This window comes from Amblyomma americanum, chromosome 2 (genome assembly GCF_052857255.1).
Source record: "Amblyomma americanum isolate KBUSLIRL-KWMA chromosome 2, ASM5285725v1, whole genome shotgun sequence".
Classification (NCBI taxonomy): Eukaryota; Metazoa; Arthropoda; class Arachnida; order Ixodida; family Ixodidae; genus Amblyomma; species Amblyomma americanum.
The window spans coordinates 52,911,788-52,937,233 of NC_135498.1; the positions used below are offsets into that span (position 1 = coordinate 52,911,788).

General features: G+C 49.5%; 1 protein-coding gene across 4 annotated transcripts in view; it reads right to left on the reverse strand.

Annotated features, from left to right (window-relative positions):
- ct (homeobox protein, cut) overlaps positions 1-25,446 on the reverse strand; it is a 581,376-nt gene that overhangs the window by 133,522 nt on the left and 422,408 nt on the right. The window contains exon 1 of one of the 4 annotated variants that reach the window (XM_077654372.1): positions 11,683-11,878. The exons of 2 other annotated variants lie outside the window; for them this stretch is intronic. In XM_077654372.1, coding sequence (XP_077510498.1) covers positions 11,683-11,713 — 31 coding nt within the window. In that variant the 5' untranslated portion in view covers positions 11,714-11,878. Of the gene's footprint in view, positions 1-6,590; positions 6,770-11,682; positions 11,879-25,446 lie in introns of those variants that run through there. One more of the 4 variants, XM_077654370.1, reaches the window with a different exon arrangement.

The following is a 25,446-nucleotide window of genomic DNA, read 5'->3' on the forward strand; positions in this document are numbered from 1 at the left end:
GAGCAGCCAACCGTCCTTCCTGTACACCGCTGGCTGAACTGCCCTGCCAACTCCTTTCGTGTCCCGCTTTCTGATATCTTCATCTCGAGCACAAGGATAACCTTCCCTGCTACGTACGCACAGGTAACAGCGACCTGAATAAAAAGAAAACGTAACGAGTATTCACACTACGGTTACTCCATAGGCATGACTGACCAGCGCACTTTTTTTTTCTAAACCGCCTTCCTAAATTTGGACGCATAAGGGCCCACACGGCATATGCAGCCTCAGTGCAGAAGCAGCAACATAAATCGTTTTTGTGTGTAAACTTCCATACAGCGACTAGTCGTACACACTGAGTCATCACGATTAAAGGTGCGTAACTCCAAGTGGAAACACTCTAGCCCCGCTCACAAGAGCCTGCCTGGATGCAAGGGAACGAGCGTGGTATAACGGTCACCACAGCCGCGTCAGAGTCCGCGGGACTCACTCACTTCTGCATGCGCGATCGGCGTCCGCCCGTGCTCGCGCGCCCGAATGATGAAGAGCCGTGTACAAGAGCGTCTGGCTTTCAAGCGTTGACCCTCACCTCGATCCGGCGCTGATTTACGACCATCGGCCGCTACCTGCGCCTCTCTGCGTGGCTCGCCCAGCACGCGAAACAACGGCTGCATGCGCGGGGGCCCGCAGAGGAGAGAAGAACAGAAGGGAGAGAAGGAGGAGGGGAAGAAAAAGAAGACGGCTTCGCGCCTCGATTCCCCCTCTGCCTCGCCACGGCCAGACGTGAGCGATACGCAAACGCATACGACTCGCCCCCGACTCGGCCGTATTTCAGCTAGCAAGGTTCGCTCCGCGTCTCGTCGCGTGTTAGATCGTGGGCCGTTCAAATTATGGTCGGTGTCCTACACTGTACTCTAAGGACGACTCACTGTAAAAACGAGCACAGCTTTGTGGGATCTCGTATAAGCAATGCGCTTTTTTTTTTTTCACGCGACCGCTCTGCGCAGGCGCGCCTCCCGACTGGTTGAAAACAAACCGCCAGCTCCTACTGCGCATGCACGGTCCGTGTTAGTGACAGCAGCATACGACAGATGGCGGCAGCTACCAAGCACTTGCCACTTCGCAAGAGCATTGGCACTTGGCGCCTCGTGGAACCGCATCGCGCATGGGTCTTCCACACGCGTTTGTTTTCAACCAGTAGCAGACGTATCTCCGCCAGAGGGCGCCACATCTTGTGAAACAGGCGGATTACACCAAACTGCTCACATCTATAGCTGGGAACGCCTCATGACTGGCCAGGAACGCTTCTTATGAGACAAAGTTCAGGCAGAGCTGCGTGATGAGAGAGAGAGAACATGCTTTCTCAAGGTCGGATAAAATACCAACTCCCAGCAGTAATGACGCGCACATCTTGCCGTCTTTCTATGTGACGGCGATAGCTTAGCACTGAGGTATTTACTGCCCATCGGCGAACTTACATCGGCAGCCAAGCAAATGCCAACGTACGCCAGCTTATCTCGGGCTCTGATTGGCTCGGGGCGACTACCGAGGGTCAATGAACGTGCGGCTGACGCTCTTATATATAGCCAAGACCGAAACAAAAAGGATGAGATCGTTCACCGAATACATCGTTAATTGATTGAAAGCACACAGGCCCCACGCCGTGAATTTCACTGCGACAAGAGAAGACGAAAAACAATCGATAACAAGCTTCGCTGCGCTGCCGCGGCAAGCAGCTCGAGCTTAGTGCTTGGAAAAGGCGGAATCTTCTAAACAGCCCCCCCCCCCCTCCTCCTCCCGCAATATGGTATACTAATGCTAAGAAAAATAAAATAAGCAGCCGTGTGAACGCGCTCGCAGACGTGTGGTAAAAAGTGGAAGTAGTTCGTCACTTCCATCCCGGTAGCCCCTTTGGCAAGAAAAGTAAGCTCACGCAAACGCTGAAGCTTGGAAATAAACGGGAAAAACAACGCTGTAAACAAACAGTTCTTGACAAACGCCAATAATCTTGCAAAAGGAGGCGGTGTCAAGCAGCTGGCGCCTCCTGTTTTTTTCTCAGGTACTGCATACTGAGGTCCGATTCTGTAAAAGACATGCTTATCAGTTTTTAATAGTATTTTTCGAGGTATGCATAATGACGCCAAAAAGTGGTTGGCATTTTCCAAGTCTGGCTGCCAAGTATCCTCCTAGCTAGAAATATGAGACCAGTTAGAACTAAGTTGAGATTAAAAAGAAAAACAAATTTGTAGCCGGAAAAAAAGAAACAGCGTTCTCAACACAGGAAAAAAGAAGCAGACAACCAAGACGAAGAAAAAACAATTTGTGAATATAAAGAAGCCAAAGTGTACAGCGACTTCCGCAGTTCAGTGTGCAACAAGAAAAAGCGTTTAAACTTAAAAGAGACACCGATCTTTGGGAATTTTGTCAAGCAGATGCCACAGTTGAGCGCATGTCCTCAAGCTAAATGCAATGACGCATCGTTCGGCGTGCAGTCAGGCGCGCCCCCATTGTATTCCTATACAACACCTCTTTTAAGTGTCGCACTTCGATAGTGTATATACGTCCATCTTTAGCTCCTCTCTAGGTTTGTTTTGTTGTTGTTGAGGAATAGAAAGCACAAAGCGGTATAGGAAGAAACGATGATGCCACATTAATCGCATAACATTCGTGGGAACTGCGCAAAAGAAAAAAAATGAGCACAAAAAGTAAGGAAAATAGGAAACAGGCAACAGGCACTAGTTTTCAATTTCACAATAAGCGCCGATGACGCATTTGAATACGCACGCAGCACGCCGTGTACAGAACGATTATGCAGATAGATCATGCGACCGCTCTACAAACTAAACAGAAAGGAGTAGCAAGGAAGCTGCCCTCTAGCGGATGACTCCCCTTCATAAAAGAGAGTGCGCTAGAGTAGAGATTACACCCTTCTTACTCCCATATAGACACACTCGCGTTTAGAGCGCACGCTCAGGGCAAGCTTCCGGCATATATAGATCGGCAGGTGACCGATTTCGGGAGCGGTGGTCATCTTTTGAAGAACGAGCACTCGGCGCGTTAAACCCACATGTCGGAGTAACATCGTCACGCAGTGTACACTGCCAAGAACTTGCCGTCGCACTTCTAGCGCAGGTGGCGGTTTACAGCATGCGTATACAAGGAACCTTCAGCTGACTTTAAATACAAGATAGATACGCGCGGCGCGTTCAGCCACATACTACACGCAACTAGCGAGTCTCAGAGAAACTATATACACCTACGGTTAGTCTTGGTGATATTCGGTTTCACGAGTGTACTGAAACAAACTGGTTGTTTCAATGGCTACAGATTACAGGTACAGTACATACTTCATGGCGCGAAGTGTTGCGCGTGTCACGTGAGTCCCGTACGCACTCGTATTCCGCGCGTCTCGAAGACGTGGTGGAACTAAAACTGCACTCTAAGCCGAATATAGGCAAAATGGGACTAAACGCAGTCTTCGAGGTCAACGGTTATAATACGTGAGAGGTAAGATTATACTGTGGCTGGTGTTCGGTTCGAAGCTAGACACCGAAGGGAGTAATGGTTACTCTATAAGGGAGTAATGGATGTGTCACCGCTGTCAATCCCGAAGGGAGTAAACTCTGTGCCTATTTTGTTACTCTACGGCCAAAAGGACACGGTCTTCTTGGCCAGCTATGCTGTTTGTGGCTTATGGGGGTTTAACGTCCCAAAGCGGCTCAGGCTATGAGGGACGCAGTAGTGAAGGGCTCCGGAAATTTCGACCACCTGGGGTTCTTTAACGTGCACTGACATCGCACAGTACACGGGCCTCTTGGCCAGCTATGCCGCTAATTACGAAAGAACTAAGCACAGGCGAGACGGACTGTGATAGCACGTTGCTTATTTATCTCAGCACATTGCGAAGCGGATTTCTGTAATCAACCTCAATAGGAGCGTTCGCCCCAATAATGATCGCAAATGAGTACCTTTGGCATGCGCCGACATTCGCTGCGTCCAGGGGGCTATGACGATGGGTCTTTTTCTTTTTTCAACGAACACTAGTGATCTCCTGTTGTATGATAGATGACGGTAGATTGGTTTGATGATCTGCGTAATGCATCACTACTACTTAACTTGTCTCGATAATGCGAGATGGCCAAAGAGAAATAGAGTCGGCTGTCTATAATTCGAAGAGCGACCGCACACAAAAATCGTTCAAATTACGCGGAATTCACATTGAGGGCAGCCCGATAGGTCTTTTTTTCTAAATGCATGTGATTTTTACGGGACCAGAGCACGGGTTCGAATAAAAAATAAGTTCGAATTAACGACATTTTACTATATACACAGCGGACGCCAAACGTCCCCGATTAAGAATCGCCCAAGGTATACCTCGCGTTACAACAGTATACGCACTGGAGGGCTTGAAACAAAATTAAATATCCTTGAGCGCCGTTATTGCTTAAAGAAGCTCGTTCCCACCAGCCATGTTACAGAGGCGAGGGTTGCCTCCCAAAATCTGTCTACAATTATATCCATCCACCAACCTGCACGAAAGACGCCCTTCTTACTCAACGTGTTCGAAGCCAACTTGATGTTGACAGCTGCCGCGCCACATGGTTTTTGCGCTTTCTTCTTCCGCGTTTCTGTCACTCCACTATAATTATAATTGGTTTTTGGGGAAAGGAATCGCGCAGTATCTGTCTCATATATCGTTGGACACCTGAACCGCGCCGTAAGGGAAGGGATAAAGGAGGGAGTGAAAGAAGAAAGGAAGAAGGAGGTGCCGTAGTGGAGGGCTCCGGAATAATTACGACCACCTGGGGATCTTTAACGTGCACTGACATCGCACAGCACACGGGCGCCTTAGCGTTTTTCCTCCATAAAAACGCAGCCGCCGCGGTCGGGTTCGAACCCGGGAACTCCGGATCAGTAGTCGAGCGCCCTAACCACTGAGTCACCGCGGCGGGTAAACTCCACTCGAAAACGATTTCTCCCGCTAGACAAGTGCGCCCCCAGCTATCGGCGTAAGGCCTCACTTGATCTCCGAAAGTGAAGCCTAGAGTGACGCCTAAACTGACACATACAGAGATCGGACATCGCGGAGGACTGAGCTCCGTTGCTTCCAGCGCCGATGTGCAACACCGAGAGATTTCATCTGCATGAAACATACAGCGTATAGTTAAACTACGCATACGTATGCGGATGCGCACGCAAAAAGCACATGCGCGTTGTTATTTACGATCGTTTCGGCATAGCCAAGGCCTCCATAGATGCGCACCTGTGAAGCGGGTGCGCCGCGCGCTCTTGGTCGGCGCGCGCCCTTGGAAAGCAGCGGCTTACAATGGCTGCGGCTCGACGGCGAGAGGGGCTCGGGACGTCCGCTAAGCGTATGCACACGGCGCTCGAAGGGATTCGCACCCAGCTGAAATCTCGCCACGGCGTCTCTTGTCGGCGGAGGGCCATTTGTCAGAAGCGTCGAAAAACTGAGCGAGTTGGTATAAGCCTTCACACCGCAAGGTAAAGAAGCTTGTACAGGCCTGATGCAGTTGACCAGGGAAGTGCACGCCATGTGGAAGTAAGGTGAATGTACACAATAATAAGGCGTGAGATTACAGAAAAAAAAAACGCAATTGAAGGACAGAAAACAGAGATTGGTTGGTTGGTTTTGGTTCGTTTTTGAGGAAAGGAAATGGCGCAGTATCTGTCTCACATATCGGCGGACACCTGAACCGCGGCATAAGAGAAGGGATAAAGGAAGGACTGAGAGAAGAAAGAGGTGCCGTAGTGGAGGGCTCCGGAATAATTTCGACCACGTGGGGATCTTTAACGTGCACTGACATCGCACAGCACACGGGCGCCTTAGCATATTTCGCCTCCATCGAAACGCAGCTGCCGCGGTCGGGTTCGAACCCGGGAAATCCGGAACAGTAGCCGAGCGCACTAACCACTGAGCTACCGCGGCGGGTGAAAGCAGAGAATAATAATAATAATAATAATAATTGGTTTTTGGGGAAAGGAAATGGCGCAGTATCTGTCTCATATATCTTTGGACACCTGAACCGCGCCGTAAGGAAAGGGATAAAGGAGGTAGTGAAAGGAGAAAGGAAGAATAGGTGCCGTAGTGCAGGGCTCCGGAATAATTCGACCACCTGGGGATCTTTAACGTGAAAGCAGAGAAAAAAAGTCGAATTATGCGGATCAAAACGCTCCCACGACACTGATCTCATTTCCGTCTTTTAGAGGCCCGCGTACTGTGCGATGTCAGTACACGTTTAGGAACCCAAGGTGGTCGAAATTATTCCGGAGCCCTCCACTACGGCGTCCCTCATAGCCCGAGTCGCTTTGGGACGTTAAACCCCCATAAACCAATCATTTCCGTCTTTCACGCACTGTGAGTGTTGAAAAGGGTCCAGCATCCGGGATGGAACTTTTAATTAAAAAAAATGTAAAACTCCCCCAGAACTGAAAGAACCCACAGAAGCAAAGAATAAAAGAGCAAAGGAAGTTCTGCGCCGGTCTCAAGCACCAAGCTATCTATGTAAGCTCACCTAATTAAGGAAAACATCCGTATTTGCGAATAAGTATCATGCATATATAGATAAATACGTTCCAAGCGGCCACCTTACCGCACAAGCTCGAATCCGCGGCACCAGCGGAGTCGTCAGAAGTCATACCCAGCGACGAAGGTCACCGCACCGTCGCCCGTAGGCAACGGCGACGAAGTCGGCACAGGCCACGAGAGAATATCGACACCAGCAGCGCCGATCGGCGACGGGCGCACACCTGCTCGTCGCTTCTCGGGACGGTTGTGGACAAGTGCGATACTCGGCGCGTTCACGCACTCATCGTCGTCGACCGGGAGAAGCCGCACGCACGCACTCACGACGACGGATCGAGCGCCGATGCGCTGAGGCGGCGGGGCGATCGAAGACGCCGGTCGAATCGCGTTGAGCGGATGCCGAGCGGACAGCGCGGCTGCGCCGACGCAGCTGTAATCCGACACGCGCGCTCGTCTCTCCTTGGCCACGCCCCTCCCCGTGCCGCCACGCACAGCAGTGGCCCCCCTTCCCTAACCGCTCCCCTTCAGTAAGCACAGTTCGGAGGAGGAGGAGGAGGAGGAGCCCGGCATTCCTCACGGCGCGCCATGCTCACCCAGGGGCGACTATTAACGGGACGCCGCCGATGGACGGCGAATAGCGCGCGCTCGGTTCGGTGGCCCGTCCGCGAGACAGATTAGATACACGGGGCAGGTGGAGAGGGGGAAGACAGTCGAGATGAGCGTCTCAGGTGGCGAGGCCGCAAATGAAGCTCAGCAGATGGAACGACCAAACCGGCCGATGGCGACTGAAATCGCGGAAATTAATGCGCTGGTTGAACAGCCGCCAAGAGGCGCACTTGAGATCTCTCGAAGCGGGAGTGGAAATGCGACGAAAGTTGCGTGGATGATCAGTTTTATTTTTATTTTTTACATTAGATGGCCCAACTGCGCCGCCTAACATGCGAGCACCTTCCCCCCGCGATCGGGAAGATCGCTATTTCGGCAAGGAATACGGTTGCTTGTGTTTGTCTTCCCAATCCATGGAGCCTTTTAATTTTTCAGTTTCTCAAATTTTATGCCTGTATTTCATCCGTGTGCACTGCGGGAATGGAGGCCCGAATACTTGGCCAATGCTGCACTGTACGCTTGAAGTCATTTTCTGAAGCGATGATAATGGACCGGAGACCGATGTTAAGAAAACCAGCCTGCGGAAATGCCGCAGTTTGGTGCCATCATCTACGCCAATTAGAACTTGGCTTTGTCCGTTCTCGCATCATAAGGGTCAGCCAACCTTCGGACGTCTTCTTGAGCATAGATATATCTGTCCGCATACAGGCAGATGCTGCACAAGGTCGACTTCAATCTCATATCAATGCCCCGTGATTTTGAACAAGCAGCGCTGCAAGTCAAAGGAATACGCTCGCACCTGTACTAGCTGTTCCGCTCGTCGATCGGTTCAAGACCGTAAACTTTTTTCGTTACTGTTAATTATGGGAGAAAGCTTACGGCCCGCGAGCGCAACGCCTAACAACAACGAATTTCCTGGTGACCGTGACATGTTGCGCCCGCAAAAGAGAGACACCTGCCCCGCGCTGTCAGGTGGTGCGGACGCCACCCCACACCCCCCACAACGCGAGAACTTTCGTTGTTTTGTTTACCCATCAAGGCTCCCGTGGTACACGAACTTTTGCCCGCTAGTGCAAACGTGACACAACGAACCCTGTTGGTACAGGAAACTGCGAACGTTTCCAGCGTTCTCGCTGAGAACATGTATCCATCATATGCACGCGCAGTCCTATCGGACGAAAGGAAGTCAAGGCGCATCAGCAGCAGTTCTTATTTGCTTTCATCCGGTATGGTCTTAACTATATGCGCTGTGCTTTTAATAATGCTGTGGTAGTGACAAAGGTTTATTCCGGGTTGCGGATGCAAAGCTCTGCTGGATAAGAATATGTATAGTTTGACTTAAAAACTGGTGATCAGGCGCCTTAACAGCCTGTCCTTTTTGTGCGGTAGGGAAGTTATGCGCTGTCTCGTTAATTGGTATTTACGAGGCAAATCAAAACTCTGAGCCATAGTGCAGAGATGGGGATTAAATTTCGACCTTAGAGGTTCTTTAACGAGCACCAGAATGTACACGGGCGTTTTCGCATTCAGTGCCGAACCCGCGACCTACAGGGATCGGCAACCCAAACGGCGCTATTAGCGACTGATCCACAGCGCCGGGTCGTGCATGCCCTCAGGATCCGAGCAAAGTGCAGTGATATACTTGTTCGGAAAGCAGGACAACAGCAGAAACCGTGGATGTCTGATCCGGGAAATTACATAAATTCGAAAAATACGAAAGACCCAGACTTGTTACACCGCTTTAATCTATTCTCCAAACAAACCCTGGTTTTGTTTACGGGGTTTAACGCCCCAAAGCGACTCAGGCTGTGAGGGACGCTCTATAGTGAAGGGTTCCGAGAATTTCGACCACATGGGGTTCTCTATTAGCGCAGATTGCCGAAATGTCTACCGATATTGACAAATTATGCTCAGTTTAAGCAATCGTTACAAAGCAAATTATCTATTCGGTAAAAACTGCACATTTCTTTCTACCCGCCGCGGTGGCTCAGTGGTTAGGGCGCTCGGCTACTGATCCGGAGTACCCGGGTTCGAACCCGACCGGGGCGGCTGCGTTTTTATGGAGGCAAAACGCTAAGGCGCCCGTGTGCTGTGCGATGTCAGTGCACGTTAAAGATCCCCAGGTGGTCGAAATTGTTCCGGAGCCCTCCACTACGGCACCTCTCTCTTCCTTTCTTCTTTCACTCCCTCCTTTACCCTTCCCTTACGGCGCGGTTCAGGTGTCCAACGATATATGAGACAGATACTGCGCCATTTCCTTTCCCCAAAAAACCAATTATTAATTATTATTATTTCTTCCTCGCCAGCGTTACACCACAGCGGGGCGTCCTGTTTAGCAGAGAATCATGACTTATGCCGAAATTTGATCGGTTTTCTTCAGAACTAGTATATTTGTAGACCGAGTGTACAGGTGGCCGCAGTATGAAAGGGAACAACACGATGTGAGCATTCAACCAAGGATAGCATCGCAAGTGTGAGCACTTTGACAAAAAGTATGTGCGGTTCACGAGTTGCGGAATTACCGGTGCTCTAGGACAATACATATACTAGTCCACAGAAAGTAATGACCGCACTGAACAAATCGCTAAGAGGTAGCCGCGGACGGAGGACTTGGTCGCATACTGAGAGATGATACTCATTTCTTTTATACAATCCATGCCAACGCATTCGTTAACAAACGCAACATGTTCATTTTTTTTTGCCGCCGACATGTTCATCTGTAATGAAAGAATAGAAGCACAATCCCGTAATGCTGCAGTTAGTACTCGAAATACATGGATGTGATGAACTCACAACCCTCCACAAGCAGGAAAGGGTAAACAGCAGCTAGAAGCAAAAAGGCAGTGCGCAAGCGCTTCTTGAAACTGATGAAAATCACCGCTCAATTACCAGCGCTCGAAAAACAGCTTAGCGACAGAATACTGCGTCAAAGGAGTATATCGGCGACCACTAATAAAGAAACTTCCGAGAAGACAGAATGCCAGGGACAGAATTAATTTCCCACAGCAGATGTTCAACTACAAAGCACGAATGGCTGGCGTTCATCACACAAATGTAGACGCGAAAATACCAACAACGCTAACAGCACGATGTGACTCAGGCGATGAAAGAGCAGTGCCCTTTTTTCGCCCACTCTGTATCGAATCGATGCGACTGCAAGAAATCTATAAAACGCAAATTGCGAAGTGCATGCTTGGGAAGCTCTCGCACCGCGAACGCCAGATGTGCGAGTAACGGGCAAATTAAATTGGTTTTGGGGGAAAAGAAATCGCGCAGTATCTGTCTCATATATATCGATGGACACCTGAACGGTGCCGTAAGGGAAGGGATAAAGGAGGGAGGGAAAGAAAGGTGCCGTAGTGGAGGGCTCCGGAATAATTTCGACCACCTGGGGATCTTTAACGTGCACTGACACCGCACAGCACACGGGCGCCTTAGCATTTTGCCTGCATAAAATGGCGGATTGGCAGCGTCCCCGCCTCAAACGCAAAAGGCCCTGGTTCGAGCAACGAGCAATAATCAACTAAATTGCCCGCACACATTCGAAACAGGGCAGGAGATTGAAAAAAAAAAATTGATTTTTGAGGAAAGGAAACGACGCAGTAAATGTCTCACATATCTCGGCGGACACCCGAACCGCGCCGTAAGGGAAGGGATAGGTAGGTAGGTAGGAAAAACTTTATTGAAAATGCCGGCAACCGACGGTTTGACGCGTCGTAAAAGTGGTAGTGAAAGAAAAAGGTGCCGTAGTGGAGGGCTACGGAATAATTTCGACCACCTGGGGAACGCGCACTTACATCGCACGGCACACGGGCGTCTTTTGCGTTTCACAGCTGATGTGAATAGAATAGGCAATTGGGGAACAAATCCCGCAACTAGGTGCAGCTAATCCGCTGACATCGCCGTCTGTATAGAAACGCGCCCGCCGAACTTACCGAAAGTTGACGCTCGGTTCTGTCCACGAGAAGCAGATCTGTGCTGAGAAATTTCTGCGCGTTCTATGCACATCCGCGCACTAATTTAAGAGTCACACATAAATCATGAAAGAGTAGCTTCAGAAAGACCTGAAGAGACTGAATATAGGCGGCCCTCGGCTTCCCCACCACGATGAATCTAAGTGGAGATGAAAACTGCCGCGCTGCGTCTGAAACCGCCACGAAAACAGTTCTTTTTACCACACGTGCCGGCCGCCGAGGAGCTACGCCCGCGTGTTGTGTTCCATCCTAAACCGCATCGCACTTTCGAACGGATATCAATGCAGTTCGATCACTCACCACACAGCGAATTGCATTAGACGATTGCACGTTCGCACCTCAAGTCATCGAAGGAATGTTTGTCGCCAAACAAGCAAACGCAAATGGCTTTCGCGCGAACGCAGGGTAATAATCCAAATCCAACGTGTCGCGAACTGGGCGGCCGCACGAGTGGACAAACCGAAGCCCGCGCAGCGGCGATCGGTCGCAGCATATCACAGCAGACGACGCATGACTCGTGCGCGTCGCCGGAGTTGCGTGTGCGGTAGGCAGAAAAAGAAGGGCAGCACAGAAACGCACCTTTCTGCGAACAGGGCATCTCCAGCCGCATGTCGACGACTCCGCACTGACAGTCCCCCGCCGCCGCCGACGTCGCCGACACGGGCGTTGCAACGCCGCCGATCAGCGCCGATCAAGCGCACTCCGCAGCGAGCACTCGACGACGACCACATACAAGCCAAACGCGCGACTGGCATACGATCGCCGAAGCCCGCGTTGCCCGCGTCTGCTCGCGCGCCTCTCCCCCACTTATCTCACTCGGCGGCCTTCGGTTCCTATAGCTACCGACAGATGGCGCGGCGCTCCCGCGCTCAGTTTGCATCGCACGGCGCCGGTCCATCGCAAACGCCCATCGCGATGAGGAGAGGGGGCGCCGCTCTCCGACAAACAAGTTTCTCCATCGGTATCGAGAAAAGATCCGGGCCGGCTTTTTCTCCCTCCACCTCTGTGCACCGCTGGCGGGATAGACACCCCCGCAATCGATCCCCCACGTGACTCGAAGGGGGACTTGCCTCCGCGTGCTTGGCTCCTCCCATTCGGACCCCCCCTTCTCTCTCGTTCTCTCCATCCCCCCTGTACAGGCGCGGGCGCGCTCCAGAGCGCTTAGTCAAAGGATGCAGCCGCCTATGTGGGACAGGCCGGTAGCCCGCACGGAGGGTCAACACCGGCGTGGCACAGTCGGCATCAGAAGTTTTCAGAGCACGCGAGTCACGAAAGCGAAAGCTTTCTTACCAGCATCAACTCGCAGCAGGAATAAGAGCAGTGAAATAAAACGCTACATGATTTGGTCCCAGGCTGTATGTAGATCGTGTCCACCAACACTTCCTGAATTTCTAATTTCCCTCAAAGAAACATTATTTTCCAAAAAGTAGAAGAGTGACCACTGCCTATCCGAGTTTTTGAATACCATTCAGCCGAAAACACGGATTCAGCTGCGCCGCGAATTAGGCTAAAATATATGCAACAATTTTAACTGAAATGCGAACATAGTAGTCCTGTAGTCATTCAGCTCCATTCGTGCGGGTTTCTGGATTCGACAAAAAAAAAAAAATTAGGAGCCGTGTTTCAGCTTGGCGCGGATCAAAATCTTGCATGTTTTGGAATTCTTCGATACGTTTCATTCGCGCAAACGTTTGGCCTTAGATGTTTATTCATATTCACACAACACGTATGGAGGTTCACCACAAGAAAGCACTACGTTTCACTCTTACAGGCATTCCCAAGGTGAACGAGTCATCGCGGAGCTAGTTTTTCCCTCTAAGTAACAATATGAAATTGCGTGGTCTAAACTATTATATTTTAAAAGTCACAGGACATTCTGTGGGTTCCTTGCGCATATTTTTCGGTGTAAGCCAGCGCAGTGTTTGGAAAATACGTTTTCTTACTACGCATATGTAAGAAAACATAATCAACTCTGCTCCAACCGGATATATGGCAAAACCCAGTCAATTAATTCTTCTGCATTACCGAGAGAAATTAAGCTCTGGAATCATCTTCCTGACAACATAATCTCTTTCACTGATCCTGTAGAGTTTAAAAGCCACATATGTATACACTTATCGCACTAGTATTGCTCGAAATGTTGCACCACGGTTTCAATTGCTCTTAGCGTTGTTTTCTGATGTAGCACTGCTTCTGTTGCCCCTGTTTACCTCTTTTTAGCATATTCGTGTTTCGCTCTCTCTTTTATTTTCTATTTGCGTGTTTAATGTTACCTTAACTCCGTTTTGTATCCTGTATTTCCCTTGTACCACGCCCGTTGTACTTTTATTGTGGTTTATTATATCTGCATATTCCTTTTTGATATGCCCCTTCACCCAAAGCTTTTTGAGGCCTGTGAGGTACAAATAAATAAATAAAATAAATAAATTGTCTCAAGATTACAACGAACACTACATTCAGCAAGCTGGATCCACGAACTGTTATCTCCTCCGGCATCTTTATAAGGCACAGTGACCCTTGATCGCTGGCAGCATAGGATAACTCAGAATAGACAGGAAAAAGATGCGATTGATAGCTGCCCATCTGACTTGCAAGGAGTCCCAGGATGTAGCCTTTATTTTTTTTTTTTTGCACTAGGCTAATGTAAGGGATCAATGATGCGCGGGGTCGTTGGTACCGGTCGCCCGGTCTCGGCGCCCCACCGCTGTGCAGCCTCCCTTTGACCGCCCCAACCCCGGCGACAGGTGGCGGCGGGGCGCGCCGAAAAGAAGCGCCCGTCTTAGAGCATCTTGTTTGGAAGATTTTGAAAAATGGCCGTCTTGTCAAGGAGGGGGGCAATAAAAATTACGAATGGGCAGCGATGGCCAGATTTGAGATAACCCCACCGAACGGGTATCGATGAGGCGTCGGCTAGCCGGTAGGCCTGGGACAAGCTAATCTCCCTGGGAAACTCGGGACCGAGCTGGCTATTGTGCCCAGCGGGAGCGGCCCGCCGGAACCCCATGACAGCTCTAATTGCGGAACGGCGCCAGGGTTGACGAGCTTCGACGAAACCGATTGCACGTGCGGGCACGATTGTGTGTTTGTCTTTGCTTTTCTTTTTCTGCGGGAGAGAGTGTTTTGGCAATACTGAAAAAGCTGCCGGGCCGGGCAGGCAGACCAGTGGACCAAGGGTTGTGGCGCCTTCCGAGAAAATGGGTTTTTTTTCTTTTTTGGAAGTGAATTTGATGTACATTTCTGTTGTGTTTACTATAGCGAGAGGGTTATATACCTGACGGAAATTGGAGGGACAGCCATACACTTGTATAACCAATCATGTTAATAGTTTGACGAGGTTGTATGCTACCGAATATGGGCCCGGCCTTTAGGTCTTTAAGGCCAGCACCCGGAGCCCTGGAAAATTGTTCTGGGCTACGGTCAGCTGTAATGCATCTTCGGCTATGCCGAGTAGGGGCCTCCCCTAGTGTTAGCCAGTTCCACCTTTTTTTGTTTAGCCGTTTAAATTGTCTCTTGTGCATCAACTTGTATTAATGTAAATTTTTGTATATGAAACAGTCAAGTCGTACTCCTTTAATACCTGCATCCTGATTCGTCGCAAGACCGTCTCTGATGGGGCACGTACCCTGGTGCGAAGAAAGCCTTCGGCCAGTCAAATCAAGCAACCTGCTCTGGCGGTGGGCACACGTGGTGCGAAGAAGATAAAGAACCAAGTAGGCCAGCAGGACGTTACAGTTTACTGCTATGAAAAAGCTGTCTGAGTTCTGGATACACTGAGCTTCTTCATAAATGGGTCCCCTTGACCGCGCTCTTGCTGTTGAACTCCATCTGTGAGAATGCGTGGAGTCCCCATCAAAACAGGATGAAGGTCTGCATTAAGGCACCGAAAATTCTCGTTACGTGAAGAGGACTTGAGAGATCGTGAGCCGCCTCACGCAGCAGAACCGTGAGCTTTCCTCTCCTTGCAAGGCAGATAATTCTTTTTTGTCGGCAAGTTCCCGTACCCGTTTCATGATACGGCGTATCTGCCACGGAGTATCTGACCACTGCGCGAAAAGTAATCAATGAATAAAAAAATGGAAAACGGATAAGAGGAGGAGAGAGCAGCAGGGCAAGGACAGACATAACCGCCTTCTTATATATGCGTTATCTCTCCCTTGCACAAATAAGCCAGATATATGTTTATCACCGGCCAGATTCTTAAACTTCTCCGCGACGAATTGTCTCAGACGCGCCTCATGCAACGCCGAAATTGCAACTGCCGAGCAACTGGAATCTCCTGAACTGAGCGTGAGTTCTGATTTCAGCACAATCGCCCTTGCCACTTCTTTGCATGGGCGGTGCACAACACGGATACTGAAGAATAAACACGGAAAGCTATTCTCGAACCGAAATAAGTCCTCGTGACGTCAGTAGAACGTCCGTGAAAACAAAGGCCAGACGTAAGTCGGACAACGTGGTTATTGCTTTTCGTACGCGAATCTACGGGCGCTATAGCTGCCAACGGGGAAATAAATGGTTGACACTTGAGCGAACAAATTCGGCGTTCTTGGAACGGGTCGGACGCAAGATAAGTTTCCACAGAATCGAAAAAAAGAAAGAAAAAAGAGGAAGAAAATGTCACTCGCACTAGGATAAGTGACGCAGACTCGTGATACCAGCAGAGTTTCCTTCAAATTACCCGACGCATGTCCTCCATGGAGTCGAGCTTAAAAACAGCCCTTCTCCAATGAAGCCGAGCAAGGAACAATGGGGAGAATATGGCGAAAGCGACGGGCAGGGCACATTAGTTTTCTTCAGCCGTTTTATATACTACCTTTCTTTCTCTCGGGTCGGCTGGAAAAACGTCACTCGGCGCCAGAGGCTTAGCGCATGCACGGCACGAGCCTTGGCGCCGAACAGAAAAACACCCCACCAGCCACCGGTTGCCCGGATCGCAATTACAGTCCACTTACTACTTGTTCATTCTTCCAATGACGTCAACGCCACATATATCTAGGCGGGTGTATACTTAAAGGAAACGCGTTTATGCGTTCAGTAACTTCATTAGCTATTCTGAACGCGCAAGAACGGTCGGCCTGAAACTCGAAATCAAGCACCCCTCGGCGAGAGGTGTATATACAAACGAAAGACCGCAATTTCCTCCCGGTGTGCGTTTCCTCTGTTTTTTTTTTCTTTCGTGGTTCGCCGTGGTTTCTATCCTTGCTTCCAATGACATCATGCTCGCGCACGACTCGGCAGCGGAGGCCCATTGTTCTGGACGCGCAAAGCGTTTTGTTAATCGCCGAACGGCTCAGACGCATTTAAACCCCCGTCTACTTCCTGCATGCAGAGGCATTCTCTTCTGCGACTGCCGCGGTCGTTTTACGATGATGAATTTCGAGCTTGGGTTGAAAAACGGCGTACCCCACGGATGCAGCATTTACCTTGAACATACTTTCACGTGCAGTGATGGTGCCAGTGTTTACGCAGATATATGCTGAAGCACGCTATGGTCGTTATCCCTTTGAGGTGTCCTGTGCACTCATCTGCGCATATGGTGCTGCAACACCCGTGTTTCGATTTAATCACACAGTCTGCAAGAACAAGTACACTCTAGACAGGAACGAGTAAAGATGGAGTAAGCTGTCCTCTAGCCAGTGGTGTAGGCGTTACCGAAAAAAAGTAACTAAATACGTTACTCGTTACGCTAAATAAAAGGAACGCGTTAGCGCCGTACGTTACCTAAAAAAAAGGTAACGCGTTATAACTACCGTTAGTGAAAAAAAAAAGTATCGCACGTTACTTTGCCGTTACTCCTTGGTCATTAATTTTAAATAATCTTCGCCTTAAGAACTTATGATAACAATTTTCTAAAGCTCACATTTCACGCCAAAATGCTAGCCCAACAAAGATTTTACGCGAAATCCTGATTTAATGAGAATACGTTGCACAAATGTGCAGGAGCTTAGCGATGTTATAGTGGCCTAAAATTGCCTGTAGAGCTACATGTGATGGCTTCTAACTCTGTGGCACATAGTGAAGCCATTTCCTGAACGTGACATTAAACACAAAATGACATTTCATCATCAATTCAAACTTCACAAAGAAAACATCACTGAACTCTCAACAAATTTAAGGTAATTCTGAAAAATGTGATGTTCCAAAATGCTCGGCATGCTTCCACTCTGTAGAGAGTTGTGTGTGTAAGTGGTTTGGGAAGGGGAGGTAGGTGAAGGCAAGTGTGTGAATGCGTGTTCGTGCACGTGTTTCGAGCTTCATGGCTATTCTGTCCTTTTTTTTTTAGTTGGGTGCGTTGTCAAGGGCAGGTGTTTTCTGGCATGCATGACAGCCGCAGCAAGGGTCGTCGAGAGCACCTGCACATTTTGTTTATTTAGAACATCACTTTAGCAGCTCTGCGCTTTCTTTTTCTTAGAAAAGGGGCCGGAGTGGGTCGCAATTTTAACAAGAAGTAACTAGTAACGTGACACCTCACGTTACCGAAAAATGTTAACGGAACTACGTTACACGTTACTGTTCCGAAATGTTAACGAGTACGTTACTAAGTTACCTCAAAAAAAGTAACGCGTTACCGCCGACACTGCCTCTAGCGCACCCCTTCTTATAAAATGGAATGCGCTAGAGAATGCCTTTCTCCATTTCTACCCGCATTTGTGTTTAGAGCGTAGGTTGTGCGCGACAATCCGCCTGCAGCAATTTCACAAGCTTCGCTTCGCAAGTTTGTTTAACGGCCACGGAAGCATGTTTTCTTCAAAGTTCTGCGAATAACTGTTGTTATCTGACGCAATATGGACGTGGTGGGTTATTGTCCGCCCGCTGCCAACTGAATTTGAAATAAATGAGCAATGCCGAACGTGGCTGTGGCAAGCAATTCCTAAAACAATTAACATATATGCAGTTGAACCTCGTTATAACGAGGCTGAAGGTGCCCGGTGATTACTTCGTTAAAGCCGTACAGAGCTTCCAAGGGGAATCGTCATTCCTTCGTTATATCTATTATTTTATTATAAAACGTTTCGTTATAATGAGGTTCGACTTATAAAGACGCTCTGTCTAAATTCAGCTGTCTGTTGATTATAAAGACGTTCTGTCTAAATTCAGCTGTCTGTTGATAAAAAACTGATTGATTTCTAAGCAGCGGGATTTTTTTTTTCATTTCTTAAATTAGGCAATGTGCAGCGTTCATGACTGAATAGCACCGAACAATAACGGCAGCAATTATATATAGCCACAAATGTCAGGGGACAAAGAAAAGGGCGGGATATATATACGTGCTTCATAAGTTCCAAAAACGAATGTACAGATCATATGGGGCGTGACATTTGCGCATGTTTTGCGCTGTATAAAATCCGATATTATTATCCATTGCGAACGTCTCATGGCTCGAACAATAGCAGAACGAATGCTACGGCCAATTATGTGCATTAATGCTGCATTTGTTTTAGAAAAAAACAACAGAAAACAGTAATATCGTTATGAATAAATGTGATTGTGCAGATGGCGATGACTTTGTATTTTTGAATTCCTGTACAATGAAAAGGAAACCTGTTACTCCTCAGGTGTCACGCCCCACCACTGTTACGGCCCCACGGCCAATAGTATTTGCAAATAAATAAATAAAAACGGGATGCACACCAGCCGAAAAGGATTAAAGCGAAGATTCCATCGACCAGGATGACCACGCGGTAGCGGCAATTTCAACAGGTTGTTTGACCCCACGAGGACCCCATGAAAAAAAAAATAGGATGTGCTGGGAACCTGCCTGCGGAATCTTTCCCACGCTCTTCAGGAGGGGGGAAGATGACCTTCCCTTTGTCTGCAGTTCCTCGCAAGACGCGACCGACGGTGGACAGTAGACGTGGGAAGAAGGGGACGCTGACTTCCAGTAATTAACCGTGACTGACAAGAGCCATCCCGACCGGAGAGAGCCCGCCGAAGTTGTAGCCAGGGCGTCGCACCGGTGTTTTCGATGGACACGTGCAGCTTGCAGTAATCTTGCACCACAGTGCGAAAAAGCTGCCAGTAAACCCGCTTGTCTGTGTTTTCGTTCCCAAACGTCAAGCTTCCATCCTTCCTCGTCCCTTCTCCGACCAAACAACCCCTGAATAGGGGCCGAAAAAAAATACCCCTGAATAGGGGTCTTTAAGGAAATATACTGAACTGAACTGAACCCTGCATAACAACAGCCGGTCATGTTACCCGAGCCGTAACAACACGTGCCATCGGCGGAATAGAAGCGAGTTATATTAACATGTTCACGCAAAATAGTGTTATTAAGGACTGATTGGCATAGCGATAAGTTCTGAGCAAGAGTAATGTGAAGGCAATACTGTAGCCCCATAAAGTTTACAGGTAAAAATGTGGAAGCGAATATGTGCAGATAACTAGCAATCAATAATTAGCTAAACAAGGGTGCACAATCTAAACAAAGAAAGGGGTCATACAGAGCTCGAATTGTTTTCTAGCAGAGGGAACTGACCTTCAGCCTGAATGCAGACACTCAGACCGGGAGGTGAATTTTTCTTCTGTTCTCTCTATAAGTTCACAAGAGCACGAAAACGTCACCGCCGTGGCCTGCAGAGAGTGAGCTGACAGTCCCCAGAGAAGAGGTCGGTAAGTGAACGCACCCCCATCTGGCGGGGACCGAAGAGCGCCCCTTTCCTTTCGATCCCGCCGACTCATTGATCATAACGGAACCCCGTCTACCCACGCCAGACCCTGCCGAAACCAGAATTTGCGGTCCACGAAGCGCACGCGTTATCCCGGCATCAGGGTCCGTCCAACCCATTGCTCCCCGTCGACGGCAGCAGAAAAAACCGCAGCAGCAACAGAAGCCGGTTCCCCACGACCAACCAACCACCCTTCCCTCGATCAGCACGCAAGCAACATGCGCATCGCCGACCGGAGGACTGGCGAACCGAATGCCTCCAACAAGCCAGCCAGCTAAAATTGCGCTGCCAAAAGTCAAGGCCCGAATTTAGGACGGATGGTGTATATATATGAAAGCCGAACAAAAAAAAAAAGGCCATTTATACCGCCCAAAAGCAAAATTGTTCACTGTGCATGCCCGCCAAAATCGATAGTCGAATTCCCAGACGCATGCTATACCTTTTTATCCCTTTTATTCCCAAAAATTCTGAGCTTATTCGGCAGACACGTAAGAGCGCCTGCCACTTGCAGCCACAATATTTCACCCTTTCTACCTCTTTATTACACAAGCCACGGGCGTCCTTCAAATGATAAAAAAATCGGGACACAGGAAAAGCGCTGTAGTTCTACAGGCGACCGACTTCCCCCGCCTTTGAGCTGCTTCCCCTCTCGATTTTGTGGAGATAGGGGAATATTCTCCACTTTCCAATAAGGTCTACTACACACCGGGCACCCTGCCTGTATACCGTTCATCTCGATATGCCTTCCCGTCCCTCCCCCGTGCAGGTTTCTTTTTCGTTCGGACTTGTGGATTTTATTACCTTATTTTCATCTTCAACTGCGTGCCACATACACTTGTTCCTCCTACCTCTCCCAATTTTATTTCCCGATTTTTTCTTTCGACTTTTTACCCCCGCTGGCTTTCTGTGAAAGAAAGGGAGACCAAGGGAAAGGGGTATGGAGAGCAGACCTGTCTTTCTGGGCACAAAAAACGCGAGGCCTACATGCGGGGAGACGGGGGTCCATCGCGATTAAGATCGCGGACCCATTCGTCTCCCCCCCCCTCCCCTAACTCCCCACCTCGCCGCAGCGCCACCGTTCATCCAACCCTGCGGTCCCTGTTCGAAGCCACGCTGAAGCGGGCAGGCCATGCGACTGTACGCGTTTACTACGCCCGACTAGCGGTGCGCGCGCCAAATTCACCCCTTTCTTCTTTCAAAGGCAAACACCCACAAAAAAAAAAGGTCTGAGTGGAAAGCGCAGAAGATGGCAGGAAAAGCACCTCCCGCTTCGCCTACGGTTGCGTAATAGCTTCCCCCCCCCCCCCCCCCGCCCGCTGCCTTTTTTCCCCGCGTACACCGACCTCGAACTGGAGTAAACCCAGAAACATGTCCCCTCTTCGACATGGCAAAACTAGATGGAGGGGGGGGGGGGGGGGGGGGGGGAAGCGGGCGCTGCAGCCGGGTTGTGAGGAAAAAAAAAGGGGGAACAGAAAAAAAAGGAAATGCGGGGCAGCAGGGTTGGAGAAGGAGAATTAGAGTGTGGTGGGGGAGCACACTTTCCCTCCGTACCCTTTCCACGAAGCTTCTCTGGCATCGTGTTTGTGTTGCGAGGACGGGGACCTGGCCCTCCGAATTCATAACCTGCAGCTTGCTTCGGCTCGATGCGCGCGTGTGTGTGCGTCGGTTCCTTACGCGCCTTATTTCCCTTTTTTGCAAGCGTCCAGACTTGCGAGTAAGCGGGAAAAAAAGGATAGAGGGGTTCTTTTCTTCACAGAGGGATCGAGTAGGGAAGTTTACTCTTCGTAGCTCGGGAGGATAAGGAAAAAAAGGGTTCAGCGCTCAGCAACGCCACCGCGTGTTGGTCAACCACCCCGCGCCTCTGCACGCGTGGTCCAAGGTGGGGAGAAAAAATAATAACGCCCCTGGTGAAAAACTTCCTTTGTGTTGGGGGAAACGTGTAAGCTGGCCTCCATTCAGAACGAAGGCGTTCGCGCGCGGGATTTTTCGCACATTCTGGGAAAGGCTTGTTTCCCACATTCTCGGTGTTTTTGTTGGCCACGCTGTCGATGACCACTACTGCATGTGTACCGACCGGGGTTGCTGGAGCATTCGGCAACCCTTTCTTCGTGAAAGAGAGGTTGTGCATATTTTTAGATTCTCGCTAGATGTGGACGCACCGGGCTTTTTTGGGGCGGTCGTTGGCGGGGTAAGTGACAACCGAAAGAAGTAAATACTAAAAAAAAAGGGGGAGCGCTGCCTTTCTCGGTAAGTGCTGAATTAGGAACCGATTGACGCGTTTTAACGGTTTTTTGAACGAAACCCGCATTGTACGCGAGCCAGGGAAAGTTGGAAATGGGCTTTTCCCAAGCAATTCGCGGATTGCATGTTTGAGCGCAGCTGAAACCAATAGGCAGCGCGTGAATCTCCAGCCTAGTAGAAATAAGGCGAATTGGGGGGATACACGAGTTTGAACAGATGGCCACATTCGCCGATGGTCCACTCGACAGTAACGTACGTGCGGAAATCATGTTAAGCAACAACAGAAAAGGAACCTTCTACAACACCAAGTGAAACACGCCATATTACATATGGAATTAAGCAACGGAAGTACTCCTTGAAGAGTAATAGACGTGTGATCGATGCACGTGTCTTTTAGCGAGATGTGAATGCATCTGACGCCTCAAGAATCTGCCTAGTCAACTTAACTTTCTTGCGTCCACGAATTTTCAGTTTCTGAAGAGCGGATAACAATTACAGGCATTATGCTGCGCAGACATGTAACAATTGTATTGAATGAGGCAACGAATGTGCCTCGGCTGCCTTAACGATGGACTAAGAGAATGCTGCTGAACTTAGTAGAACTTATGCTGAGCACCTGCCTACGTACTGTAAAGCCTGCAATTGCTATCCGCTCTGCAGAAACTGAAAAGCCGTTGGACTCGAGAAAGGTAAGTTGGATAGGGAGATTTACGAGGCGTCATTCATTCACAACTCGAGGAGAGACTCATAACTCTGTTGCTGTTCTTCAAAGAAGACTTGGGTAACTGCAATTTTTGTGTCATTTAGTGTATAAAGGACGGTTTTTTTAGGTGTGAGTGGGGGAGGGAGGGGGAGGGAGGGGGCGTTTTATCTTTACTGCTCCTACGATGCTTCAACTCTAATTGCTTTTGTAGTTTTCATAGTGTAAAGAATGTTCTGTTTCGTAATCACAAATATCTCCGCTTATACCTGTTTATGTGTGTGGCCGGGTATGCGCGTTTGTTTCCTTGCGTACATTCCAGGAATAAAAGCGTCAGTTGTCAGTTAGCGCTGGCCCCTCCTTCCTCACTCATCCTGTATCTCACGCGCTAATGATTGGTTATCAGGAAATGAAAGGCGCGGTAACTGTCTCACTTCTCGGTGGACACCTCAACCGCGACGTGAGGGGAGGGAGGGAGGCGGGAGTGAACGAGGAAAGAGAGAAAGAGGTGCTGCAGTGGAGGTCTCCGGATTAATTTCGACCACAGGGGGTCTTTAACGTGCACTGACATTGCACAACATGCGGGCGCCTTTTACGTTTTGCCTCCACCGAAACGAAGCACAACAGGCGCCCGTGTACTGTGCGATGACAGTGCATGTTAAAAGATCCTCACACGCTAAGCCTATTTGTGAAATCTACGGTGCAAAATTCCACTTTTATCTGCTCATTAAGTCACGAGGGGTCGTATGTGCGCTAGCAGGAGATATATTGATGATGATGACGATTATGATGATGGTGATGAAATTTTATGGCGCAAGGGCCTCTGCGGCCAAAGAGCGCCTAGCACAAGGTGTTTTTCGTTTGCTAAAGGTGAGGTCAAAGACTATTTCCCAAGCATTTCACCCTGATTAAGCCGAGCACCATTGTACCCAAGCTTCTGCCCATCGTTACATGCAGGAGGTATAGTGACTGTTTTCGGATGCAACTTACATACCTCTGCACTGCCTCCACCGACATTCATGATCGCCACATGCTGGTCCCGCCGCAACAAGAAAGTAGTCTTGTTGCCTAAACAAAAAGCTAATCACGAAACAAATTTCTGAGCGCACTAGTTCTGACGCCTGTAACTCGTTTGAGAGAGTGAAACATTGGACTCCCTGCTCCAACACTGCTGCGCTTATTTGGTGGACTAACACAACACTCTGGAGGCCATGGACCGTAATTGCCAGCTGCTGTATCTTTCAAAAGTGTATCCTGCTACAGCAGAGCACTGTTCGTGTCGAAGGACGAAAGGATCACTCAAACTGACGGCATGTACCAGGGAAATTCTTTATAGCTCTTCCCGATTTTCGCTTCTTTTATTCCTTTCTTTACGGCACGGCTCAGGTGTCCACTTAGACCTAGGCCGCTGCCACGCATTTCCTTTCCAAAGACGAAATCGATCGTAACGGTGGCGAAGAAGGTTGCAGTGAGCATGCAAAGGGTAAGCATAATGCACGCCCACAAATTCGCACTGTATTTTCTAAGCATTTCACGGTCAGTTATGTTCTTCGGACCTCATGAACTATCCCTGTTAGTGCGTAAGCACTAATCCGTGTGGTGCCAACCCCGAGCAAAATCGTCCGTTGTCCGTTCCATTTTGCGTTCGCAGCTGGCCTAGCGCGAGCGCTCCGTCCCGCGGCACTGCCCGCTCATCGTCGTCTTCTATGTAACACAAATCCTTGCTTTCGCATTTATTCGAATGTACTAAACATTCTCAGTAGTATTTATGTCCTTGTGTTAATCCCCTACGGATTTCATTGGCTTCCCTTGGTTCTTTCGGACATTTCACTTACGTTGACTTTATCATATTTTCGCGGAAACGTATTTGGGCTTCGCATGCTGCGATCCCTGTCAGGTATACTTCATGCCCGGAGAAGCGTCCATGTGACAGAGGCAGAGAAACAACACGTTGAAGATCAGGATGCAAGCATGCTATATACCTCAACTTTTTCGCAGCTCAAGTTTCGAAACGGATTCCCCAGAGCTGAAGCCGAATCGGTAGTTCTTCTCAGAGACGTTCTCATGCGCGCACCCAGGTCGGGTCGCGGTTGGGGCCTGTGCGCTCGTGTATAAGCCGCGCCATACTCGGGGCGGCGGTTGGTTCGTGGTTCCATCAACGTCGGCTGAGAACCGCAACTCCGAGCAGTTTCGACGTTTCATTTATAACCGGACCATTCATCAGCGATCGGTGTCAACTACTCACGGCGCGCCCGGTGACGAAGGGCCCGCGCCACTCGCGCACTCTGGCGAGGGAAAGGGTCCCTCATACACAGCTCGGGCCAGACACAAACAAGGGCGAGAGGAAGAAAGAAGGGAGGGTGCACACAGAGAGAACAGCGGCGTTAGGAGAGCGGCGACATGCGCGCTCCGAGCAGCCAGAAGCGGTTTCAGACTTCCCCTTTCTAACCTTTTTTTTTATATTAAAGAAAACGATCGGTGCCCACTATTTATTAACGGGCGAAGCGTTTATATCAATAAGCAGGGAGCCAGCAGAAGTGCGCGTGTGTAAGGATGTGACAGGACGGAGAAGGGGGGTGCCACCCGTCGAAGGCTGCGGCGTTGACGAGAGCCGAGCCCATTGCGTCCGCGCGCGCCTTCAGCAACCTTCGAGTCTAGTCGCTCGGAGAGAAATGAAAGGGGAGAAAGAGAGCGAGGGACTGAAGAAAGAAGAAAATAGAAGGATACGAAAAGAGC